Source organism: Anoplolepis gracilipes, chromosome 7, assembly GCF_047496725.1.
Source record: "Anoplolepis gracilipes chromosome 7, ASM4749672v1, whole genome shotgun sequence".
Classification (NCBI taxonomy): Eukaryota; Metazoa; Arthropoda; class Insecta; order Hymenoptera; family Formicidae; genus Anoplolepis; species Anoplolepis gracilipes.
Genome location: NC_132976.1, coordinates 1307754 through 1329009, shown reverse-complemented (window position 1 = coordinate 1329009; position 21256 = coordinate 1307754). Strand labels below are relative to the sequence as shown.

The window sequence follows — 21256 nt, the reverse complement described above, 5'->3', positions numbered from 1 at the left end:
CTGATAACATGTAAAACTATTGCTATGAGTGGGATAAAAAAAGACTTTTTATACATTTAATTGTACAATTGATTTCCCTTCTATCTCTCTCTCTCTCTCTCTCTCTCTCTCTTTCACTAATAGCACATGCGCAGAACTAAAAGCACTTAGGTAGTAAAATTAAAGATGAACATCTGGACAAAATTAAAGATGAACATTTAAAATAAAGGAAAATAGAATATAGGAAATTGATTGTATAAGGAAATCAAAGATTTATTTTTGAAATGAAAAAAAGAGATGCAGCAGAATACATGTTTTACATATTATCTAAAAGTTTCTATTCATCCAAGCCAGAGAAAGCACAGCCACTTTGATATATATTTTTTAAATTGTGATTATTATGTAATAATAAAAAATATACCCAAATAGCTACCCAATTTCCTTATGTTACATATTGTGATCATGTTAAGTGTGATCTATGCATTATAATATGTGTACAAAAACTGTTTATAATAAAATATTTATAATAAAAATACTGCACACTATAAACAATATATAAATTAAATTCTCTTATATCTATTTTCATATACTTATAAAGAAGGGATTTTGCACTATTCAAGAAACATAGTAAATGCAAAACTTGATATTTTATAAATTATTTTATGATATAATTATCATATTGATCTTGATTCATATTGTAAAGTACATCACAAAGAATAAAAAATACACATTTTTTTAATGTACAAAAAAAAAAAAAAAAAAAAAAAAAGAGAAATAATTTATAATTAAGAGTTAATCATTATTAAGTTACGTATTGATTTATCAAGATATCATGTAATATTTAAAAATAAATAAATCCTTTAAATATGAGATAATGTTAGATTAAGATTTTAATTCACCACTTAGATCTCTCGTTTCCTTCATAATTTTCAACTTTGAGATCAATTCCTCTACTGCCATTTCACCGTGCACTACATTGTCTCTCGTTCGTATGTTAACTGTGCCAGCATTACGTTCCTTTTCACCCACAACTGAAATAAAATGTGCACGTGTCAATATAAAAGTAAATGAGTGTATTATTTTTATCACTAAATAATATAATTTTATATAAATTATTTTATCGAGCAAGTTTATAGTAGTACCTACCAAGAATAAAGTTGAACTGTGCAAGCTGAGCATTGCGAATCTTCTTGTTCAAAGTATCGCTCGCATCAGTGTCGATTTCTACCATAACGCCAGCGTCCCAGAGCTTCTGTTTCACTTCATAAGCATAGTCATCGAATTGTGATACTACTGGCACAACCATTGCTTGTCGAGGAGATAGCCAGTATGGCCACTTTCCTCCGTATGATTCAGTTAGGATCGCAATCATACGCTCTACAGAGCCTAGGATAGCTCTGTGTATGATAACTGGACGTACTTTCTCTCCAGTTTCACTGTGTAAGAAAGTAAGTATTAATTCAGGTATTTGATAAAAAAATTTCCTAAATTTTTTCAATAATTTCTAATGTACTTACTTAACATAAGATAAATTAAATCTACTTGGCAATTGGAAATCCAATTGTATCGTAGCGGTCTGATGAGCCCTTTTAAGCGCGTCCATAATCGTTATATCAATTTTAGGTCCATAAAAAGCGCCATCTTGAGGATTAAGGGTCCACGGTTGACCAAATGCATTCAGGCTGTCCTCCAATGCTTTTTCAGCTTGGTTCCAGACTTCTATGTCGCCCAAATACTTCTCAGGTCGCGTAGACAGGCATAAATTAAACGTAAAACCAAAGACGGAATAAACGTGTTGTAAAAAGTCGAGAGCCCCTGTCATTTCATCTTTAATTTGCTCGATGGAGCAGAATATGTGCGCATCGTCCTGTTGGAACCGTCTCACTCTGGTAAGACCCGTTAACGCGCCCGACAGTTCATTACGATGCAACACACCGAAATCTGCCAATCTTAGTGGCAGCTCGCGCCACGATCTGTTTCGAACGTCGAATATCATGCAATGGCCTGGACAATTCATGGGTTTCAACGCAAAAGTCTCCTTTTCCACATCGAAAGAGAACATATTTTCGGCGTAATGTTGCCAGTGTCCGGAAGTCTGCCATAATTTACTATTATAAATGTTTGGAGTAATCACTTCCTGGAATCCTCTCTTTCTGTACTCGGAACGAATAAATTCGATCAATGTATTGTATATATATGCGCCACGTGGTTGGAAAAAGCAAGAACCAGGTGACAGTTCATGGAAAAAGAATAGCTCTTGTTCTTTGCCGAGCTTTCTGTGATCACGTTTGGCTGCTTCTTCTTGAAACTTCTCCCATTCCTTTAACTGCTTAGAATCGGGAAAGCTTATTCCGTATACTCTTTGCAATGACTCCGCGTTAACGTTTCCCTCCCAGTACGTGGCCGAATTTTTCGTAACCTTGAGAGCTTTAATCTTGCCCGTGTGCCTGACATGCGGTCCTCTGCACAAATCAATCAACGGGCCGCATCTGTAAGCGGTAGTAGTGGGCGTTTGTATTTTTTCCTTAATAATCCGTACTTTAAACTCATTGTACTTGAACATTTCCAAGAGGTCCTCCTTCGTCATTACTAGCCGTTCAAATGGTTGTTTCTCTTTGGCTATATTCTTGTACAAATTTTCCAAAAACGGATAGTCCGTAGTAGAAATGCCTTTCTCTCCCACATACATATCATAGTAAAAACCATTTTCGATCGGTGGACCGTAACAAAGACAACCACCATATATTCTTTCCATAGCTTCCCCAAGAATATGAGCGCTGGAATGCCAAAACACTTGCCGACCTTCCGGATCGTCAAATTTCAATAATTGCATTTTGCAATCATACTCTAAAGGTCTGTCAAGATCCCATAAATTATCGTTGACCTTTGCAATTACAGTATTGTCCGCTAATCCTTGACTGATACTCTTTGCAACTTCGTAAGGAGTTGTACGCCAGGACTGAGCGGTTACTTTTTTGCCATCCGGCAGAGTCACAGTTATATCAACAGGGGTTTTTGCGGCTAACTCAGCCTCGTACTCCTTTTTTAACTTGTCCCATAATACAATACGATCCTACAAATATATGCAAAAAAGAAATATCAAATATCGTACTTTAGAATTTTGAAGAAAACACATCTTGAGAACTTGCAAAAAACTTTTGTAAAAAAAAAAAAAAAAAAACAAAAAAAAAAAGAATAAACATATGTTTCTACTTGTATAACATTTTTTTCAAGTTTTCTCTCTATTTACTTGATTTACATTAAGAAAATTTTGCAGCCAAAATCTCAAAAGCAATTATTATTCATAGAGTGGAAATAATGTTCATAATAATCTTGATTTACCTGAATATATGAGGGCCAAGGATTAAGCTCGGATATAGACTTCTCCACCACAGCATTTTTCTTCTTGTGTGCCTTCATTGATTTAGTCTAAAAACAGAACAAGAATCTAAAGTAAAAAATCGCTATGAAAATAGTATATTAAACGTATATCAAAATTTGAACGACGTGTTAAATTACGCAAGAAGTCACATATTAGGTGAACGTGTGTTAGGTTAAGTTAGGGTTGGCATACTTTGCAAGAAATAATAGTTTTGTTACGTCAGATTATATCGATTTTGTCATTATGAAGAAATAATCGGCCATAAGTTATAAACAAAAGGCACGCGGCTGCACTGTCAAACAATACGGAATAACAAGAGGAGCTCGCGTGAATTTTATTTGTATAACATTTGCCATGAGGGGGAAGCCAGAGAGACAAAAATACATCTTAACCAACCCGAGCATGTGTCCACTTAGTACCGCAGTAAACGGTCCTACACACGCGAAAACTCGTCAACATAGTAGTCTTAATAATATGAAAGAACCATAAGAGCAGCCGAATATTATATTAAAGTTAAGGGATTCGTGCCTTATCCTCCGTCAAAGTCAGATTTTGTACGTCGGCTACCACGTTGTCGCTCATGTCGGACGTGTCACACGATCAAGATCGCCGGTCGAAATTCAAGTTTCTGTTCCGTTATTGTTAGTACGATCGGTGTGAAGTCATACACCATCCACGCGGTTGTTCGAAATGTCAACGTTACTGTCAGCTGTGCGTTCGAATATATAAGTATGTAGTCAAAGGACTGACCAATCAGAAGAGAGAAATCTTTTCTTTCGTTCGAGAGGTTAGATTTTCGAACTCAATCCTAGGGGACAAAATATTTTGTTTTGGCGACACTGCTGCCACTACTGGCGCCGCATCGGAATACGACCAGTGCGTATCGGAGATCGGAGCACAGCTGGGGAAAACGGACCCTTTTTCTCGGCGCGAGAGAAAACGTCGGTGAGAATACCATCCGTGCTTCCATCCTCGCGAAACAGGAGATTATTTCGGCCCGGCATCCTGGGAGGCACAGCAAACACGTCGACCGTTTATTCGCGGATAGGTGAGAAATCTGCTATCGCGTGCACCACGTTGCACCATCTGCACTTCCGAAACCAGATGGGCATGTATTCGGCGGTGGAGGTAGAGAGGAAAGAGAAATTTTACGAAAGACATGCGGGTTTCTATGCTTTCTCGCTCGCTTCGTGGTGAAATGTACGTGTACTCTTCTCGGGTAGAAAGTTTATTCCGCACTTTTTCTTTTTTTTTTTTTTTTTTTTCCCCCATCAACTGAAAGCGGCGACCTTATATCTTACCTCGCGCGCTCCGGGCTGTCTTGAAGCGAACGCGCGATTTATCGCGACACGTGAATAATTTCGAGTCGCGTGGATATTTTCGATCGTTTTGGCGTCTCAGGTATGGTGTATATATATATATTCCATATTTTATTTCGATAAACAATAGACGCGGGAAAAAAAATTGATTGCTGTATTGACAGTGGATGATAACCAGAAATATAAGATTAGATTTGTTATACCAGGCACGTTAGACATGACGTTCTAAAGTTAGTTCGACTTGGTCAATGAACTTTGCGGATGCGCGAGAGGAAGCAAGACTGTGAAAGCATATTTTTATTATCAATATTATTTGAGACGTGTTTTCACTTGTATGTCCTTTTTTATTTGCAGAATGGCTCGTGGACAGCAAAAAATACAGTCTCAAGCTAAAGCAGCCGAAAAAAGTGCAAAACTAAAGAAACAACAAGGGCACAGTGCCAATGATCAGAAGAAGGCGGCGCAAAAAGCACTTGTGCACGTGTGTACTGTATGCAAGGTCCGAATCTTTATTGACTTTTATAGATATCTTGGCACTTATATACAGGGATATTCCGTAAAAATTTAATCAACGTTCGTGAGTAGGTAGAGCGCATTAAACTGTACAGAAAAGTCCTTTACCATTTTGCGATTTTCGCAATAATTATTGAGAGATTAATTAAAAAATATCGACCAATTCGCTCTACTTGCTCACGAACGTTGATTCAATCTTTACGGGACACCCTGTATATTTAATGTAGATTCCATAATGTATTGTTTTATTATGTTAGATTCTAAAATGGAATTGTTTTATTTGCAGGCTCAAATGCCAGATCCTAAAACTTACAAACAACACTTTGAGAATAAACATCCCAAGAACGACTTGCCTGATGATTTAAAGAATATATGAGGGTACGAACTTTTGTACAGTGAGAATTGGCGGCTAGAATGCGGAGGAAACATATGTTGCAACTGACAAAGTGATATAGTTCAACGTTCATCTGATTATTGCATAGTTTCAGAAAATGAATAAAACCTTGTTAGTGTTTTAACTGATCTATTGCATTCAACAGATTGTTGTGCACAACTCAGAGCTTTAGAGACATAATCGATGATTTACTTATGAAAAGTTTTCATTTATAGAAGTCAATACTTTTTTCACGTAAGCATAATTATATATATATATAATCTTGTGTACGTTTTTAAATAAAGTTGATAAACTCAATGGCGCAAAGAATATATTTCAATGTAAGCAAAGAGAGAATATAGCATTAATTTCCTATTTCTGTTATAAAGAGAGATAATATATGAGATATGATGAATGACTAATGAGAGATTTTAAATCACTTCCTCTGTATATTAAAAAAAAAGAGCATTTTAAGATTATAGAAAGATTATGGAAAATGTTTCCTCGTTATGAATCTTAATTTTGTATTATAAATTATGAAAAGTATAATACTTTCTGCCATTGACTTTGTTGCATTTAATTTATATATACTTTGATATAAGAGCTCAGAAGCAATTCTTCAAGTTACAAGGTTGAATAACGCAGAAAAATCTTTAACATAACTGCCAATTTATAGTTGATTGTATGGTATGCTCTTTAAAATAAGAACAATGTATAGAGCCAAACAAAGATATTATTACATAGTCCCTTCCTCCCCTATTTATAGAAATTAAATTTCTATTTCTATTCGAACTAATTATATATATATATTGTTTGCATTGTACTGTATTATCTATCTGTCTAGATAAAACTCCTTCCGTTTTGCAAAACGTCTACTGATTAAAATAATGCATTTTTTATATGCTTAGAAAAATATATGTAGTACTTAAAATACTATAATAAATTAAGAATAATTGATTCCAACTGTATTATTGCATATTAGTATAATTGTAAAAATGTAAAGAATTCGATACATGGTGGGATATATGTAGTTACTATTGACTTTAATAAAAAAATCCGTTATATTCTTGTGATGTAATAATTTTAACATATTTCACGCAGAACACAGATTATACACATCTTAAGCTACATCTTTTTACATTTTAGATAAAAAAATATATAAATTGAACTGGCGACCAAACAAAGCGATTGATAGATTTTCTATTGAAATTGTACAATTTTAGTGAATTGATATAGAGAAAGAGAGAATTAATTTTGAAAATATTTTAATAAAAAATATATATTTTTAAATATATGTTTTACGCACAAACGTGGGCCAGAAACATCTGTTTTAAAATTATTTATGCTTTACTACATCAATACCATATTTTATACAAATATTACGAGAGCGCGCGTCTGAATTAATCACAATTTTATCTCTTTTTTTTTTTAATTATTCCACAAGTCACTAGTTTGCAAGTCATTGCATATTGCGTCATATATTCGACAGATATATTTTTTAGATAGTATATAATAATGACGTAACGCGCGCATGGTGTAATAAATAATTGTGATGACTATTTCAATAAAAAATATGAATATTTGCAATCATAACGTTAATATTATTACATTTGTCACATCACGTTATATTTGACAAAAATTTATTATATACATTAAAAGAAAACATATATAAAAATGAATGCAATAACACTTACTATTAATATCGAGAGAGTAATTCGTTATTTAATTGATAACCGATAAAGAAGAAGCACCTGATATTAATTGTTCGAATAATTTGCTTGATCACATCTTGTAAAATGTTACGAGAATCGTTCGCAAAGTCTTTCACAATTGTTGGATCACTCGTTTTTATCAAATTACTAAACTGAATCATGCCCCTCGATGTCTCGTATGAAAACTATATTACATCATATTGAGAAGTAATTCAATAACATGCACCATTAGCCAGTGTGTATATATACATATATATGTGTGTAATCTACGCACACACTGTCACAATGATTCTTATTTACCACGATATATATAAATGGACGATCACTGTATCACTGCGACAGTTTTCACATTCATTTCTATGAGCACACTTTCCGTCTCGATATTCTTATCTCTGATATTTTGAAGACTGCGATTTTGGATTCTCGTTAACATCGATCGTGGAATAAATTAAGGTACGATATCTCTCTAACGAAACAAAAGCTGTCAATCTCAATGTAATAGCGACTCACTTATGAAAAGAAATTAATTTTAAAAAATGCAAGAATTCAATTTAGATTTATATTTGTATTTTAAGTCAATTTCTATTTTTTTTTTTTTTTCATTCTGTCCAAGTTTAATTAACTTTAGATTAATTTTTTCAAGTTGTATTAAAAAGAAGAAAGAAAAAACCATATTGAATATCTTGAAATATTTTAAGCTGTTAATTTACTTATGTAATTATAAGTCAAGATTTAATCTGTCATTGTAATCTGTATCGGAAAAAAGGGTACAAAAGAAATGAAAATTATAAAGAAAAAAAAAATTCTTTTTTTTATACATTTTTATACGTGACATTTACTTTACTTTACTTTACATGAATTTTACACTTGTCGATTCGAGCGATTAAAAAATTAAAGATTACTAGTTAATAAAAATATATAATTATACGCGTTTACCGATATATTAAAATTATACAAATAATTCGACAAATTTAAAAATTTCATATTCAATTATTAGTTGTAAAAAAGTGTATACACATGTTACAATAAATTTATTATTATTCTTATTATTTTATGCTTAGACAGTCTAAAATGAAATGGAATCATACCTTAACTTCTTTAATTTTGCAATTGCGCTTTTAGAGCTACGCAAATTGTCATTCACACTCTAAAGTGCGCTTGTACTCGAGAGCAAATAGTAAATGCTAGAAGAGACAATGAGATTACTTCTGAGAATCTGCTAATGACACATGAAGGTTGTAACAATTATTAAAGGGAGAAGTATCATTCTCGTTCATTATTCTCATTCATCGTTGCCTTTATTGTAAACCCAATACATCTTACTTGACTCACGCTGAAAATACATTACGCGCGATAATAACAATTTATGCTATCATGAAAATGACTAAGCTATTTGCACGATTTTATAAATAAAACCTTATTAAAAACTATCAGCGCATAATTAATACGGAAATTAATTGAGCCATTAGTCTAATTATGTACACTTAAATATCTCTGAAATTCAACAAGTTATTAAAAAGCGAGAGAGAGAGAGAGAAAGAGAGAGATAGTTGACAAAAAAAAACATACATAAAACAGTGAATCATATATATTGATGTTTTTAAATCAAAATATTTAATTTCTACAAACCTTTTTTTTCTTTTAAATAATTTTACATGTAATATTTGTTAACACAAAATGATAGTTTTGAAAGTGAAATTTTTCTGTTTCACAAAGTGAAGAACATGTTATCTAATAATAGATTATTACATAATTATTAGCAAAGGTCACATTAGGATCATCTATAATTATATAATTATATATACACCTATTTATATTTTATAATAACATGTTTGAGCATCTCTCGTGTTAATATAAATATATTATATTTCATCATAATATTTTAATGAAATATAGTATATATTTCATTTTTAATATTATCTATTTTCATATTTTATATAAATAATTGTAAATAAATATAGCGCGAATATGTTGCACAAATTTGCTTATTTATATTTAATAAAAAAAATATATGTATATACACACAAGACTGAAATTATAATTTCGAATAATGATAATAAGAAAAAAAATTTGCTTTAATATCTCTCAGTTCATACAGCATATAATTTGTTCATCAACATTGTAACAATATTGCAATTTCGCAAATTGCAGTGTAATAATGTTACGGAGACCCAAATGCATATAAAATCGTGAAAAATACTGATCCCCGCACTTTAATTATACTTTAATAAGATATCGACTGGTTCTGCAGTTTTCTCGTAAGGTTTCGCGCGATTATGGATTCCACGGTGTTTCGCACTCGTTCTCATGGTACACCAGCTGAGGGTGTCAAGGATCAATACGCAGATGGTAGAGCGGCCAAAGTCTGGGAATTCTTTATCGGTGACATTAAACAACGTACTCAGAATTACCGGGACTTTCTGGTGAATCTGCTGCGACAAAAGGGATGCCGTCGAATATTGGATGTCGCGTGCGGTACCGGGGTCGACTCCGTGATGCTGCTCGAAGAGGGCTTCGAGGTCGTCAGTATCGATGCCTCTGATAAGATGCTCAAGTATGCGCTGAAATCCAGATGGGAACGTAGGAAGGAGCCTGCCTTTGACAAATGGGGTAAGGCAGATGTTTGGCATTTTAATAGGATCAGAATTTCCCATATTAGCCCAAAAAAAGAGTTTGGAAGAAAATTAGAAAAGAAAATAAGTGAGACACATCATGAAGAAATTAATGTTCTTTTAAACGAGAGGGGAAAAGCAAAATTGCGATAAACAGAATAACATGTAACTTTGAAAAACAAAGATTAATCAAATGACGTAGAAACAACTTAAAATAATTTTGTGGCAAAATAGCTTGTATCTGTTTGTTTCCCGATTAAAATAATAAAATATGATAATCATATATATGTTTGAAAAATATTTTAGTTGATAGGTAATTCGATAAGGCAAGATTATAAGTTCAATGTTACAAACCCCTTCATTTACAAACCTCTCGCATGTTGATAAGTGGTATCATTAATATGCACGATCGTAGAAAATAATATATATGTAAATCAAAATATGAAATCATGATCAAATAAAGCAGTCTACAATATCGCTCCACAAAAATAACTGAAATGTTTTATCAGTGAATAGGAGAAGTACAGGAAGAGTTATCCTCCTTATCAGCGAGGGTTAACAGCATTTTATATTTTTTGGCTTTTGACCTCGTGATTTTAATCACATTCGTCGACTAAAAACCCGAATGATCTAAACACTGATAAAATTAAAGCAAATAGTAAAATAATTCAAATAACATTATTTTTTCTAGAATTGAAATATTTATAATTTATATAATTGCAAATATCTTTTTTTACAACTGTATATATATATCTAAATATAAAAAATTTCTCAATATATACTCTGACAATATATGTATAGTAATATTTTAAAAAATATTAATAAATATATATATATATATATATATATATACATTTATATTTATTAATATCTTTTAAAATATTACTATACATATATTGTCAGAGTATATATTGAGAAATTTTTTATATTTAGAATTAAATTTTTAGAAAAAGAAAAACAAAAATGAAAAATTTTAAAAGAAAACTAAATTTCATTGACAATACTTTTAAACTAAGAAAATTCTATAAATTTGTTTAGAACTTTTGCAATTTTTATTATTGTTATATTAATGTTTCGAATTGTAACAGTGATCGAAGAGGCGAATTGGCTAACTCTAGCTAACGATATTAGTCACCTCATTGGAGAAGGTTTCGATGCCGTCATATGCTTGGGAAATAGCTTCGCCCACATGCCTGATACTTTCGATGATCAGAGAGAACAGAGGTAATTAAAAATACATCATTTTATAGATCATATTAAATTAGATTATCTATACTTAAATATCGGAACAGTTTTCCCTCAGATTCGCGAAACCTAATAACTTTAAAGATAACTAAAATTAGTAGAAAATTCTAAGTATAGAGTGTCTAATATAATTTTATTTGTATTATTTATAAAATATATATTTTATTATAATTATAGAGTGTCTAATATAATTTCATTTGTATTATTTATAAAATATATATTTTATTATTCTAGACAGGCCCTAGCAAACTTTGAACGTTGCGTAAAACCGGGAGGTTTACTGCTTATCGATCACAGGAATTACGACTATATAATCAATACTGGCCAAACTCCTCCCAAATGCATATATTATAATGTAAGTACTACTTAAGAAAATGCGTGATTATTTATCGTTATTGTAAACTAAATACATAATTTACCGTATTTACGTTATCGTATTAGATACATACGACGATTCTAATTCAACAGTCTAACTTAAACTTATAAATATTAATTCTTTTCTTTCGTTCAGTTAATTTATTAGAAGAAATAATAATTATTACCAGGGATGGGAAAGTTACTTTTAAAAAGTAACTATAGTTACCGTTACTCGTTACTTATCATCAAAAGTAACTAGTTGTCGTTATCGTTACTTTTTTCCTGACTTTTTTAACGTTAAAACAAGATTAAAAATTAAATAAAAAATATACTTTTGTAATATATTATTTTAAAAAAATTAATAAATAAAATATTAATAAAATATCAATAAATTTAAAAAAATTTTTTATTTTAAATTTGTAATACCATAAATAATAATTAAGGAAGAAATTTTAAAACACTCAAAGTATAAATAAAAAGATTTTGGTTTGCATTAAATTTATAAATATAGTCAAATACACGATATATTTTTTGTATTCTCATAATTTTGTTTAAAACCTTTAATATAATAATTTGAAATTTATAATATGAATATCTGTTGATAATTGAAGATTGAATATAAATAGAAAATGGAAAATATAATAGATCATAAATAAGAAATAGATTCCAGATATAAAATGTAACGATAAAAGTAACTGTTAAATTCGTTATTGTTACTGAAAAAAATGTAACTATACGTTACCGCTATAGTTACAGAAAAAAAATAGTAACGCCGTTATCACTTCGTTACCAAATAAAAAGTAACTGTAACGATAACGACGTTACAAATAACGCGTTACTTCCCAACCCTGGTTATTACCCGTTATTTGAAAAATGTTGCATCAAAGATTTCTCGTGTCGTAGAGTCAGCATATGATGGACATCAAAACGTCGGTACTCTACGTATCTGGAAAACCGAAAATCGTTACTATGGATTACATGATCGCTCTAGACGAGGAGAATGAAGACAATCCCGAATACATTAGCGAATTCAGGCTGTCATATTATCCTCACAGATTATCAATCTTCCGGGATATGCTAGCCGAGACATTCAGCCACGGGACAAAACACACAATCTACGGTGACTTTAAGCCACTCGACGAGATTAAAGATCCCGGATTTTACATCCATGTGCTGCAAAAACCACTTTAAAGAGCGAGACATGAAAAATCGAATGTGATATTTGTTTCTAAACAGTCATTGGTTTTTCGAGACAATCAAACGTCCCGTTACATGAGACTGAATGATATTAGAACTGATATTGGACTGTTTAGAAACGAATTGTGTGAATTATTTCTTAATTAAGATGAGAGATGTTTTTTATCAAAACATGCAAAAGACTTTTTCAACCTAAAACTTATTATAGATTTTATAATTATAAAATTTTTTTATGAAACGTATACATATATATATAATAAAAATATATATTCATAAAAAAATATACTCATCTATATACATTTAAATCATGGGGAAAAAATGTACGCTAGGAAAAAAACCCACAAGGAAGAAATACTGAAAAAATTCCTATCTATGAGAAGAACGTGTTCCGAAATGATACACGCGAGAATATAAGTTTTAGTATTTTTATTATAAGTCTGAAAGCAGCTTTTTTTTCAATTGAGTATTCTAGCCAGGCTTCGTTCGATGCTACAACTTGATCTCTCAAGGATATTTTCCGAACGATCGTTGACGATGATTTGCTGGATAATTTTTTGGACGAATTTTCGTGCCTTTGTGCTTTTTCTTTTCACTTTCTTTCATCTTTCGTTTTTGGTCGATGTTTCAAAATGCGCGAATTTGGGAATAGTAGGAAGACTAAATGTTTGCTGCGCACAAATCGACTGTCTTCTACGTGTGTTTTGATCTTAACTGATGGAGCAATAATGAAATATTTACGAGAGAACCAAAATCCATCGAATCATTCCGATCGTAACATTATCACGCTATAGAGTAAACTCGGCTAAGATGGCCATAGTTTTTTAAAATGCAAAAAACTTACTTTTACTTTTGTTATTTTTTAATAGCGTTTGGCATATTATCTTCACCGATGCTTAAATTACGTAATATTATCGAAATTAAAAGGAAAATATTTAATAGAAAAATTTTATATTATCAAAATAGTACAACATAAGCACAACAAACTCTTACCCAACTTTTAAGGAAAAGATGACCATAATATTTATAAAAAAAAATAGTGAAAACGAAAATAAAAATTATAGGTCATATAACGATTTACATATCTTATAATATGTCTAACGTCGATTACAATAGCTCAACTGTCATTTATTCGACGTTATAACAGTTTTTAGTGGACAAATGAAAAACTTTGCAGGTAGTGAAAAGTAAAAATATGATATAAGATTGACAATATCGTTATTTCGAATACTGTATCCACGCAAACTACTGCACTATGTAGCGATTATTGAAAAAATTACAGCCTATGGTCATCATACCCTAGTTTACCCTAGCCTCATCTAATCATCATCCAAGAATTGACATCGAAACACACTCGAGACACGTATATCATCTGATGTTAGCGTCATCGATCGTCAATGATCGTTTCAACTTAAGATTATCGGCGCAGAAATTGTCGCGAATTCTTACTTAAATCCACCCCCGACATCGCTCCCTCGTCGGGGGCGGCCCCGCGAAGCTTTACAGAGGAGTCTCGCCGCGTAAAGGGTGTCGCGCTATCGTAGAAATCGAACCTCGAGGGATTGTCGTAGATTTAGACTAATTTTGCGCTCAAGGGGAAAAAACGGAGGGCCTGAGAGAAAGAGCGTATGACGTAGGAAGGAGAAATCAAGCTCGAGCCCGTTCGATTTCTTCGATGTACATACTTTCCGCGCGCACAACCAAGGGGTACTTTTCGGTCGAAGAAATGACTGAGGACAATAATTTACAAGGCCAAGGATTTGTGTTACAAGTGCAACGAACTGCCCATATAGAAAAATGGACGAAGTGTTATAGCAAAAATCTTTTCCCTCTTCTATCAATATATATATATATATATATATATACGCGAATGTATTTATATATTTATAGTTTTTTTTTTCTGTTCAGTACGTGTGTGTGTGCGCGCGTGTGTGTGTGTGTGTGTGTGTGGGTGGGTGTAGCTATTTATATGTGTATATATATATATATAGACTCTCCCAATGATTTTCTTTGTCATGAAATTCGTACGGTATCAATCACGGCTTCTTCAATCGTCGTATTACAAACACTGTCGTCGTCGTATCGAATTTTTTCATATTTTAAGGCTTTCGAGATCGCACGTGGCGATCGTAGCATGCTACTTGGCGTGTTGCGGCTGTATACATAATATAACATAATGCTAATATGCATAGATTATGCCGTTTCAAAGCTTATTTTAATCTCTACCATTGCATGATAAAAAAATAATCTGAGATTTGAATCGTCACTTTTTTTTTATATAATTTTAATTAAAATAAATTTACATGCAGAAAGATGTAGGTATATATATGATATACGTATCACTGATAAAAACGCACTAGGTCGCGATAATGAAAGCCGATACATTTCTATTCATTCTGATGAAACTTTTTCACTTATAAATCTAAAGTATAAAACATAATAACAATAATAATCAATAATAAATATACTAATCAATTATTTTTTGGTGATCAAGGACAGAGTAGAACTTTCGCAGCAACTTTCGTATATACGGACTTGTAAATGCATGCCGTGTGTAGTAACTTGTGACGAGTCGCGAAAATTGACTTGAAACTTTGTTTCAACAAACACGTAAAGTCAGAGACGACGACTCGTGTTACGACGTTGTCATTCAAATGGTGATTGTTATTATTGCAAAGTAGCTGATATAAAAAATTGTAGTATCGTATTGCGTTTATGTTCTCTCGATTTTACTTCCAATGACAATCTGCCCAGTGAAAGCTGCACAATGTGAATCACGAGATGATCACTCTCACACAAAGAACATAACTATTTTTTAAATATTTTTAAATATTATAAATATCGCTTATATATATACTTTTCACCTTTATTATATTTTCTACATGATTTCTACCGCGTAAAATCAATTGAAAGAATATAAATTGAGCGAAAGTTATTGCCGCAAGTGACGACAGTAAAATTAAGATGTATTTGGTCAGGGCAGATCGCGCAAACAGAGAGACCTATTTCTTTTTACAACTATATTCACTTATTGTTATGTACGCCTTTTCTTGCTTCCCTCTCGTCATTTTTTTTTTTTTTCTACAAAAACTGTGCGCAATATTTAACGAGCAATCCTTCATCGGATTTTATACTTTTATCTGAGATATAGATTGCTTATTTCATGTACTTAATATTTATGGAAAGCTGCGGTATCACATATAAGTCCTATTAAGGACTTAACAAAATTAATTAGCTTTGAAGATCACGATAAAGGCCGGCAACAATTTTCTTTTCAAGTTTATTTACGTATATCAGTAACTCTGTCGATGACTAACGCGACTTTATAAAGTTTCCATATTTTAAAAGCAATTATATTCGTTTCATTTCAATATATTAATTGCTTCAATATTCATATCATCTTTATTTAATTACGCCAGATTTACGTCGCAGACTCACATGTGATCTTCGGGATTAATAGTGATTATCGTTTCTGACCTGTCGAAGGTGATATTGCTTCGTTAAATTCTGCCACGCATTAATATCACGGATTAATTAGCAAACTTTCACTCTGTATGTAATTGAAATTTCACATATACGCGTTTTCCTTCCTCTTCCGCTACCGCGAACCTCGTGTCGTTGTTCCAGTATGAAATATGTATCTCTTGCAGTTCGTTGAATCGTGTCTTGCCGTATATCTCGCGGTGAAGAGATAGAAGTCGCGAAACATTTCGAATAGACCGGCCTTTCGATCAATAAACAACAATCTTTTTTTTTTTTTTTTTTTTTTTTAAGCAATGAGGTGCGGAATTAAAGCCATTCGGGCTCGCATCGCGTACGTTTCCATGCTTCGTGCAGATTTCACGCATCTCTCCATCGATATGATGAAGATAAAAGGCAGCTGTAATTGACAAGAGTTTGGTCTTCTTCAGCTTCTTCGAAAAAAAAAAATAGTTACGTTAAAATAGTTACTTCAATATTATTACGATAGAATTATTTACATAAATATTTCGCGAGTCATAATGCTTTTCTCTTTTTTTTAAGGCGGGAAAAAAGTATAGGGTAAACTCGGGTAAGATGGCCATAGTTTCTTAAAATGCAAAAAACATACTTTTATTTTTGTTATTTTTTAATAGCGTTTGACACATTATCTTCGCTGAAGATTAAATTACGTAATATTATCGAACTTAAAAGGAAAATATTTAATAGAAATTTTATATTATCAAAATAGTACGACATAAGCATTGGCCATCTTACCCAACTTTTAAGGAAAAGATGACCATAATATTTATAAAAAAAATAGTGAAAACGAAAATAAAAATTATAGGTCATAAAACGATTTACATATCTTTATAATATGTCTAACGTCGATTACGATAGCTCAACTGTCATTTATTCGACGTTATAACAGTTTTTAGTGGACAAATGAAAAACTTTGCAGGTAGTGAAAAGTAAAAATATGATATAAGATTGACAATATCGTTATTTCGAATACTGTATCCATGTAAACTACTGCACTCTATGTAGCGATTATTGAAAAAATTGCAGCCTATGGCCATCATACCCTAGTTTACCCTAAGATTGTTTGATAATTGATCGAATGAAATTTCTGTCAATATTAAAAATATCTCAAAATTATATATTAAGTTTGACTGATTCTATGACGCTCGAGCTATTCAATTATGTAGATTTCGATCGTTCTAAATACGTCGAGATATGCTCCAGCCATCGAAACGCACGGACGACGATCCCGTATGCTGTGGACCGTATAAATGTATGTTACATTCTCATTTGTGAGATTTATAATTAAACTGCAGAAAAATCGAGCATCTCAGCCCACAATATGACCCGCGCGATATGATTTGGGGACATGAAAAAAATCTCAGCGCTTTTTCAACATGATCAACGCGCGATAGTATGTAAACTTAATAACTACAATTTCAACAGTGTTAAACCTTTTTTTTCTCTGCGTATAAGTATATAAACTATGATAGAGCCAGCTGTTTTCTGTCTCTAAAATCTATTTAACAAAGTCTTCGTAACTGTTCGATAGTTCATCTTTCGTAACATGAAATTATATATATGTATCTCTATATTTATTTTTCCTTGTCCCTTATTATATATATATATATATATATATATATATATATTTATATATACACGCATATATATTGTATATGCGCGTACGTGTTTGTTTGTTTGTGTGTGTATGTATATATAACATACGCATCTCTGCATTGCATCTATACTTTCGATTTGATCAAATGTTTTCTGTGATGAGAATTCGCGCCTTTGCTCGTTGCATGGTCATTTGAGAATAGAATAATACTGACTTTATCGCGTTGCATATAAAAAAAATAGAAATAAATAAAAAATTTAATCAAAGAGTAAGACACTTGGTGTGATACTTATCGATATACGAATTAATCATTTTGTCTAATTCATGTAACAAAACTCCAAATTGCGAATAATTCAGAGATTTGTTTGCTTTGATCTGATATAAGCTTAAAAAGACACTGTGATTGTCGGCTCATTCAATTATTAGCAAAGACGCGATTCTCGTTTGCAGTAACAGTAGCAGCGTGTTTCATCACGTTTGTATAACCCATAATTAAATGCAAATATATATACATGTCATATTACAAGATATATACATCTAATATTGCTGTTTGGTTTTCGTATGCATGCCATACGAATTTGCGTAGCGCCATTTCTGTGTAATAGTACTATTTGCACGAGAAATTGTTTTTCTCCATATTATTTAACATTCTTTGTTTCAACTTGACGAGCAAATTTTTTAATTATTCTTTCTTCGTAGCCATTCGTAATTACTCGTTACATTAAATGCAAAAATATTAAATTGACAAATAAATAACAAGAATTATTATTTTTTTGTAATTATACAACTTTATATAAGCGAAAATCAATTTGAAACTAATTAAGTTTCAATTGAAACCTAAATCTGAATCAGATATTTGCAATACCCAACAGATCACGTTCTATCTTGATCGAAATGATTATAATTACAATTATTCATTGATTGAGTATGACAAAACAATTATTTCCATTAGTATTTGATTTGACTGTTTCGCTCTAATTATCCAGCATCATCAAAATGAAACAAAAAAAAAGAACGCAAATGTACGTTTCTATTAAAAAAAAAAAAAATTAAGATTTCCAAAATGAATTACTTAATGTCGGTGGTGTCCAAGTCACGTGTCAAAATATAATAATTTTTTTTTTTTCAAAAGAAATTATATCGGCGCGTGCGCGATAAAGTCTTTAGTTTATTAGTTTACCATCCATTTTATCATTAGTATAAATGTTTTAGCAACGTGAAAATTAGTATAGTTGGCCGATTTGGACTAGACCTTTTTAACAATCAAATATTGGACACCACCGTTACATCACGCAGATTCATTGACTTAATAATTACAAAATGTTATCCCTGTGCCTCGTCAAGAAAGACACTAGTTTAATGTCATCGCTCATGGCCGGAGAGGCTTAGAAATTTAGCATGATCACCATGAAAGAGAGAGAGAGAGAGAGAGAGAGAGATATGCTACAGCGAAGTCCGCTACGCGATGCGTGTGAATCTACATCTATCTACGTGTGTGTATGTGTATATGTTTGTGTGTGTGTGTGTGTGTGTGTACGTGATATATAGTGAATATACTCCCTCGGAGAGTTTCGATGTGTCTCGAAGAAGCCGTCGTAAGCGAATAATTTCGTATTTAAGACTGCATTTATTCATCGTTTATTTATTTATTTATTTACCACTTTCGGCCATGCAGAATTACACTTTATTTCGCTCGAGACGAAATCTTTTCATTCTCTTTCTCTCCGCTCGTCTTAAAAAGCGATTAGCGCGAAAATACGGAGCTCTTCTCATTAAATATTGTATAATTATGTATATATTATCAGATGTTACCTTTATGAACAAAATTATCGACACATTTTGTAGTCATCCGCCACTCGACGAGAGGCAGAGAGAGAGAGAGAGAGAGAGTCAGTTTACACAATATTTCGGTCCCTTTACCGGAGAGATTCAGACCACGTGAGACGTAAGACGACCAGCAGTTTGCAAATCTTCCAGGTCGCATTCAAATGATTCGTCGTCATGATGATTTTCATGACATGTCATCTCGTATATGTACACACGAATGAAAGAGTAACAAAACAACAGTTATTGTTCGATGTAGCACATAGCTTCGGAATAAGACAATCGCGCGGGCAAACTCGTGTTCTTGCGTGATTAAGTGCTAAACTAACAAGCGTATCGGACGATGAACCTTTGACCGCGTCGCGGCGGATTGTTTTGAAAAAAAGAGGGAAAAGGGAAATAAAAATGCGACGCGAGAAGAACTTTCACAAATACTCTCTCGGTCTTGGCGGCGGTCTCTTACGTTCGGACCTTTCGGCGGTGCTTCTGTCGGTCGGTCCACCCGCGGTTGAGTCTCGGTCATCGGTGCACTCGAGCATCTGCGTGGTTTCCGTGATCTCTGTTGGGCTCATCGGTTGCGTGGCGAGTGGCGCGAGTGGGGCGAGCGGTGCCGCGCCCTTGTTGCGCGACTTGCTACGTCGCTTCCGCAGGATTAGCGGCCCTAGAGCGTTGGAGTCGTCGCCGCGTGACGTGGAGGCCTGTGCCAGCCGCTCCAACAGCTCCTTATTCACATCCCGCGACGACGACGATGACTGATGATGATGGTGATGATGATGGTGATGCTCCTGACCGCTCTTGGATATGCGCTCCGTCGCCGTTGACTGCTCCCGATAGCCTTCGCTCGGGGTCGTCGACGTCGACGTAGTGGCGATCGACGGTTTGTATTCGGTGGTTTGCGTAGCGGATTGGACCAACGTCACCGCGCTCGGGGTGACGGGCGGCTGATTCTGGATATTGCCGTTACCACCCAGAACCAAGTTGCCGGAAATCTTTTGAGATTGCTGAGAGCCGGATGACGGTGTTCCTGCAGCTGGTAACCTGTTCATCAGCGCCTGCAGCATATCCTCGAGTTTGGCTAACCGTTGATTCACCCTCTGCACCTCTAGCTTCAGATCCACCTTCACTTCCAGCACCGCCGCGAGAATCTCTCGTTCGTGACTCGGCTGATGTGTAATCAGACCACCGTCGTAGCTTTCCAGACGTCGTAGCTGCAGCTGCTTCGACGTTTCCACGGCGAGGGTCTGCTGTGGTTGCGCCTGCTGTTGTTGCTGACCGTCTTTTGGATTTTCAACGTTATCGCTCACCTCCTCGATCGTGCCGCCCAACTTGCCAAGCTTCGGGAAGACTTTGTTGGTAGCGACACTGGAACTTGGACGTGGGTCTCTCGCGCTTTGGGATCGCTTGAACGTGTCACCAATTGCTCCCGACTCGCTACCAGAGTCTAAACTTGAGCTACCTGCAACGTTATATAATTTTTCCCACGGATTTTAATCTAGAAAGTTTTCTTTCAATTAACTTGCTTCAAATGTCGGCATGTCTCTCGATAACGAGTTATTAGTGCACAATTTTCCTCGATAAAAAATTTTACATAAACACTTAATAATTAAATTAATCAATCGTATCTAAATAAAATAAATAAAGATTATTT

General features: G+C 33.3%; 4 protein-coding genes across 11 annotated transcripts in view; 2 read left to right on the top strand and 2 right to left on the bottom strand.

The window, feature by feature from the left end:
- Positions 1-231: 231 nt before the first annotated feature.
- Thrrs (threonine--tRNA ligase) lies at positions 232-4049 on the bottom strand. Of its 3 annotated transcripts, none has more exons than XM_072896651.1 (5): positions 3890-4049; positions 3322-3408; positions 1497-3052; positions 1126-1415; positions 232-1010 (listed from the first exon to the last, which is right to left on the bottom strand). In XM_072896651.1, exons 1-5 carry the CDS (start codon positions 3941-3943, stop codon positions 862-864), a joined length of 2136 nt encoding a protein of 711 aa, XP_072752752.1. In that variant the 5' UTR covers positions 3944-4049; the 3' UTR covers positions 232-861. The 3 variants fall into 3 exon arrangements, with proteins under 3 accessions (XP_072752752.1, XP_072752751.1, XP_072752753.1); XM_072896650.1 differs by having other exon boundaries at positions 3758-3898; XM_072896652.1 differs by lacking the exon at positions 3890-4049 and adding an exon at positions 3554-3722.
- A 159-nt stretch (positions 4050-4208) lies between these two features.
- Positions 4209-6705, top strand: LOC140668079 (zinc finger protein 706). 3 transcript variants are annotated; one of them, XM_072896656.1, is made up of 3 exons: positions 4209-4409; positions 5035-5179; positions 5480-6689. In XM_072896656.1, exons 2-3 carry the CDS (start codon positions 5036-5038, stop codon positions 5567-5569), a joined length of 234 nt encoding a protein of 77 aa, XP_072752757.1. In that variant the 5' UTR covers positions 4209-4409; position 5035; the 3' UTR covers positions 5570-6689. The 3 variants fall into 3 exon arrangements, with proteins under 3 accessions (XP_072752757.1, XP_072752756.1, XP_072752758.1); XM_072896655.1 differs by lacking the exon at positions 4209-4409 and adding an exon at positions 4440-4561 and having other exon boundaries at positions 5480-6705; XM_072896657.1 differs by lacking the exon at positions 4209-4409 and adding an exon at positions 4620-4762 and having other exon boundaries at positions 5480-6704.
- Positions 6706-7581: 876 nt separating this feature from the next.
- Positions 7582-13124, top strand: Gnmt (Glycine N-methyltransferase). The gene is made up of 5 exons (XM_072896654.1): positions 7582-7731; positions 9530-9888; positions 10979-11114; positions 11370-11490; positions 12396-13124. The coding sequence occupies exons 2-5, from the start codon at positions 9555-9557 to the stop codon at positions 12681-12683; spliced, it is 879 nt and encodes a 292-aa protein (XP_072752755.1). The 5' UTR covers positions 7582-7731; positions 9530-9554; the 3' UTR covers positions 12684-13124.
- Eag (potassium voltage-gated channel protein ether a go-go) overlaps positions 13101-21256 on the bottom strand; it is a 105798-nt gene continuing 97642 nt past the window's right edge. For all 4 annotated transcript variants that reach the window (XM_072896645.1, XM_072896646.1, XM_072896647.1 and 1 more), the window contains one exon: positions 13101-21064. In XM_072896645.1, coding sequence (XP_072752746.1) covers positions 20034-21064 — 1031 coding nt within the window. In that variant the 3' untranslated portion in view covers positions 13101-20033. The remainder of the gene's footprint in view (positions 21065-21256) is intronic.

Bases quoted from the DNA above. Each gene is read 5' to 3' on its own strand.
- Thrrs (XM_072896650.1), bottom strand. From the start codon at position 3,820: ATGTTGACGAGTTTTCGCGTGTGTAGGACCGTTTACTGCGGTACTAAG. The intron at 3,409-3,757 runs GTTGGTTAAGAT...TTCTGTTTTTAG, and splicing joins CTAAGTGGACACATGCTCGG to ACTAAATCAATGAAGGCACA. The intron at 3,053-3,321 runs GTAAATCAAGAT...ATATATTTGTAG, and splicing joins CTTGGCCCTCATATATTCAG to GATCGTATTGTATTATGGGA.
- LOC140668079 (XM_072896655.1), top strand. From the start codon at position 4,521: ATGCGGGTTTCTATGCTTTCTCGCTCGCTTCGTGGTGAAAT. The intron at 4,562-5,034 runs GTACGTGTACTC...TTTTATTTGCAG, and splicing joins CGCTCGCTTCGTGGTGAAAT to AATGGCTCGTGGACAGCAAA. The intron at 5,180-5,479 runs GTCCGAATCTTT...TTTTATTTGCAG, and splicing joins ACGTGTGTACTGTATGCAAG to GCTCAAATGCCAGATCCTAA.
- Gnmt (XM_072896654.1), top strand. From the start codon at position 9,555: ATGGATTCCACGGTGTTTCGCACTCGTTCTCATGGTACACCAGCTGAG. The intron at 9,889-10,978 runs GTAAGGCAGATG...GAATTGTAACAG, and splicing joins GCCTGCCTTTGACAAATGGG to TGATCGAAGAGGCGAATTGG. The intron at 11,491-12,395 runs GTAAGTACTACT...CTCGTGTCGTAG, and splicing joins CCAAATGCATATATTATAAT to AGTCAGCATATGATGGACAT.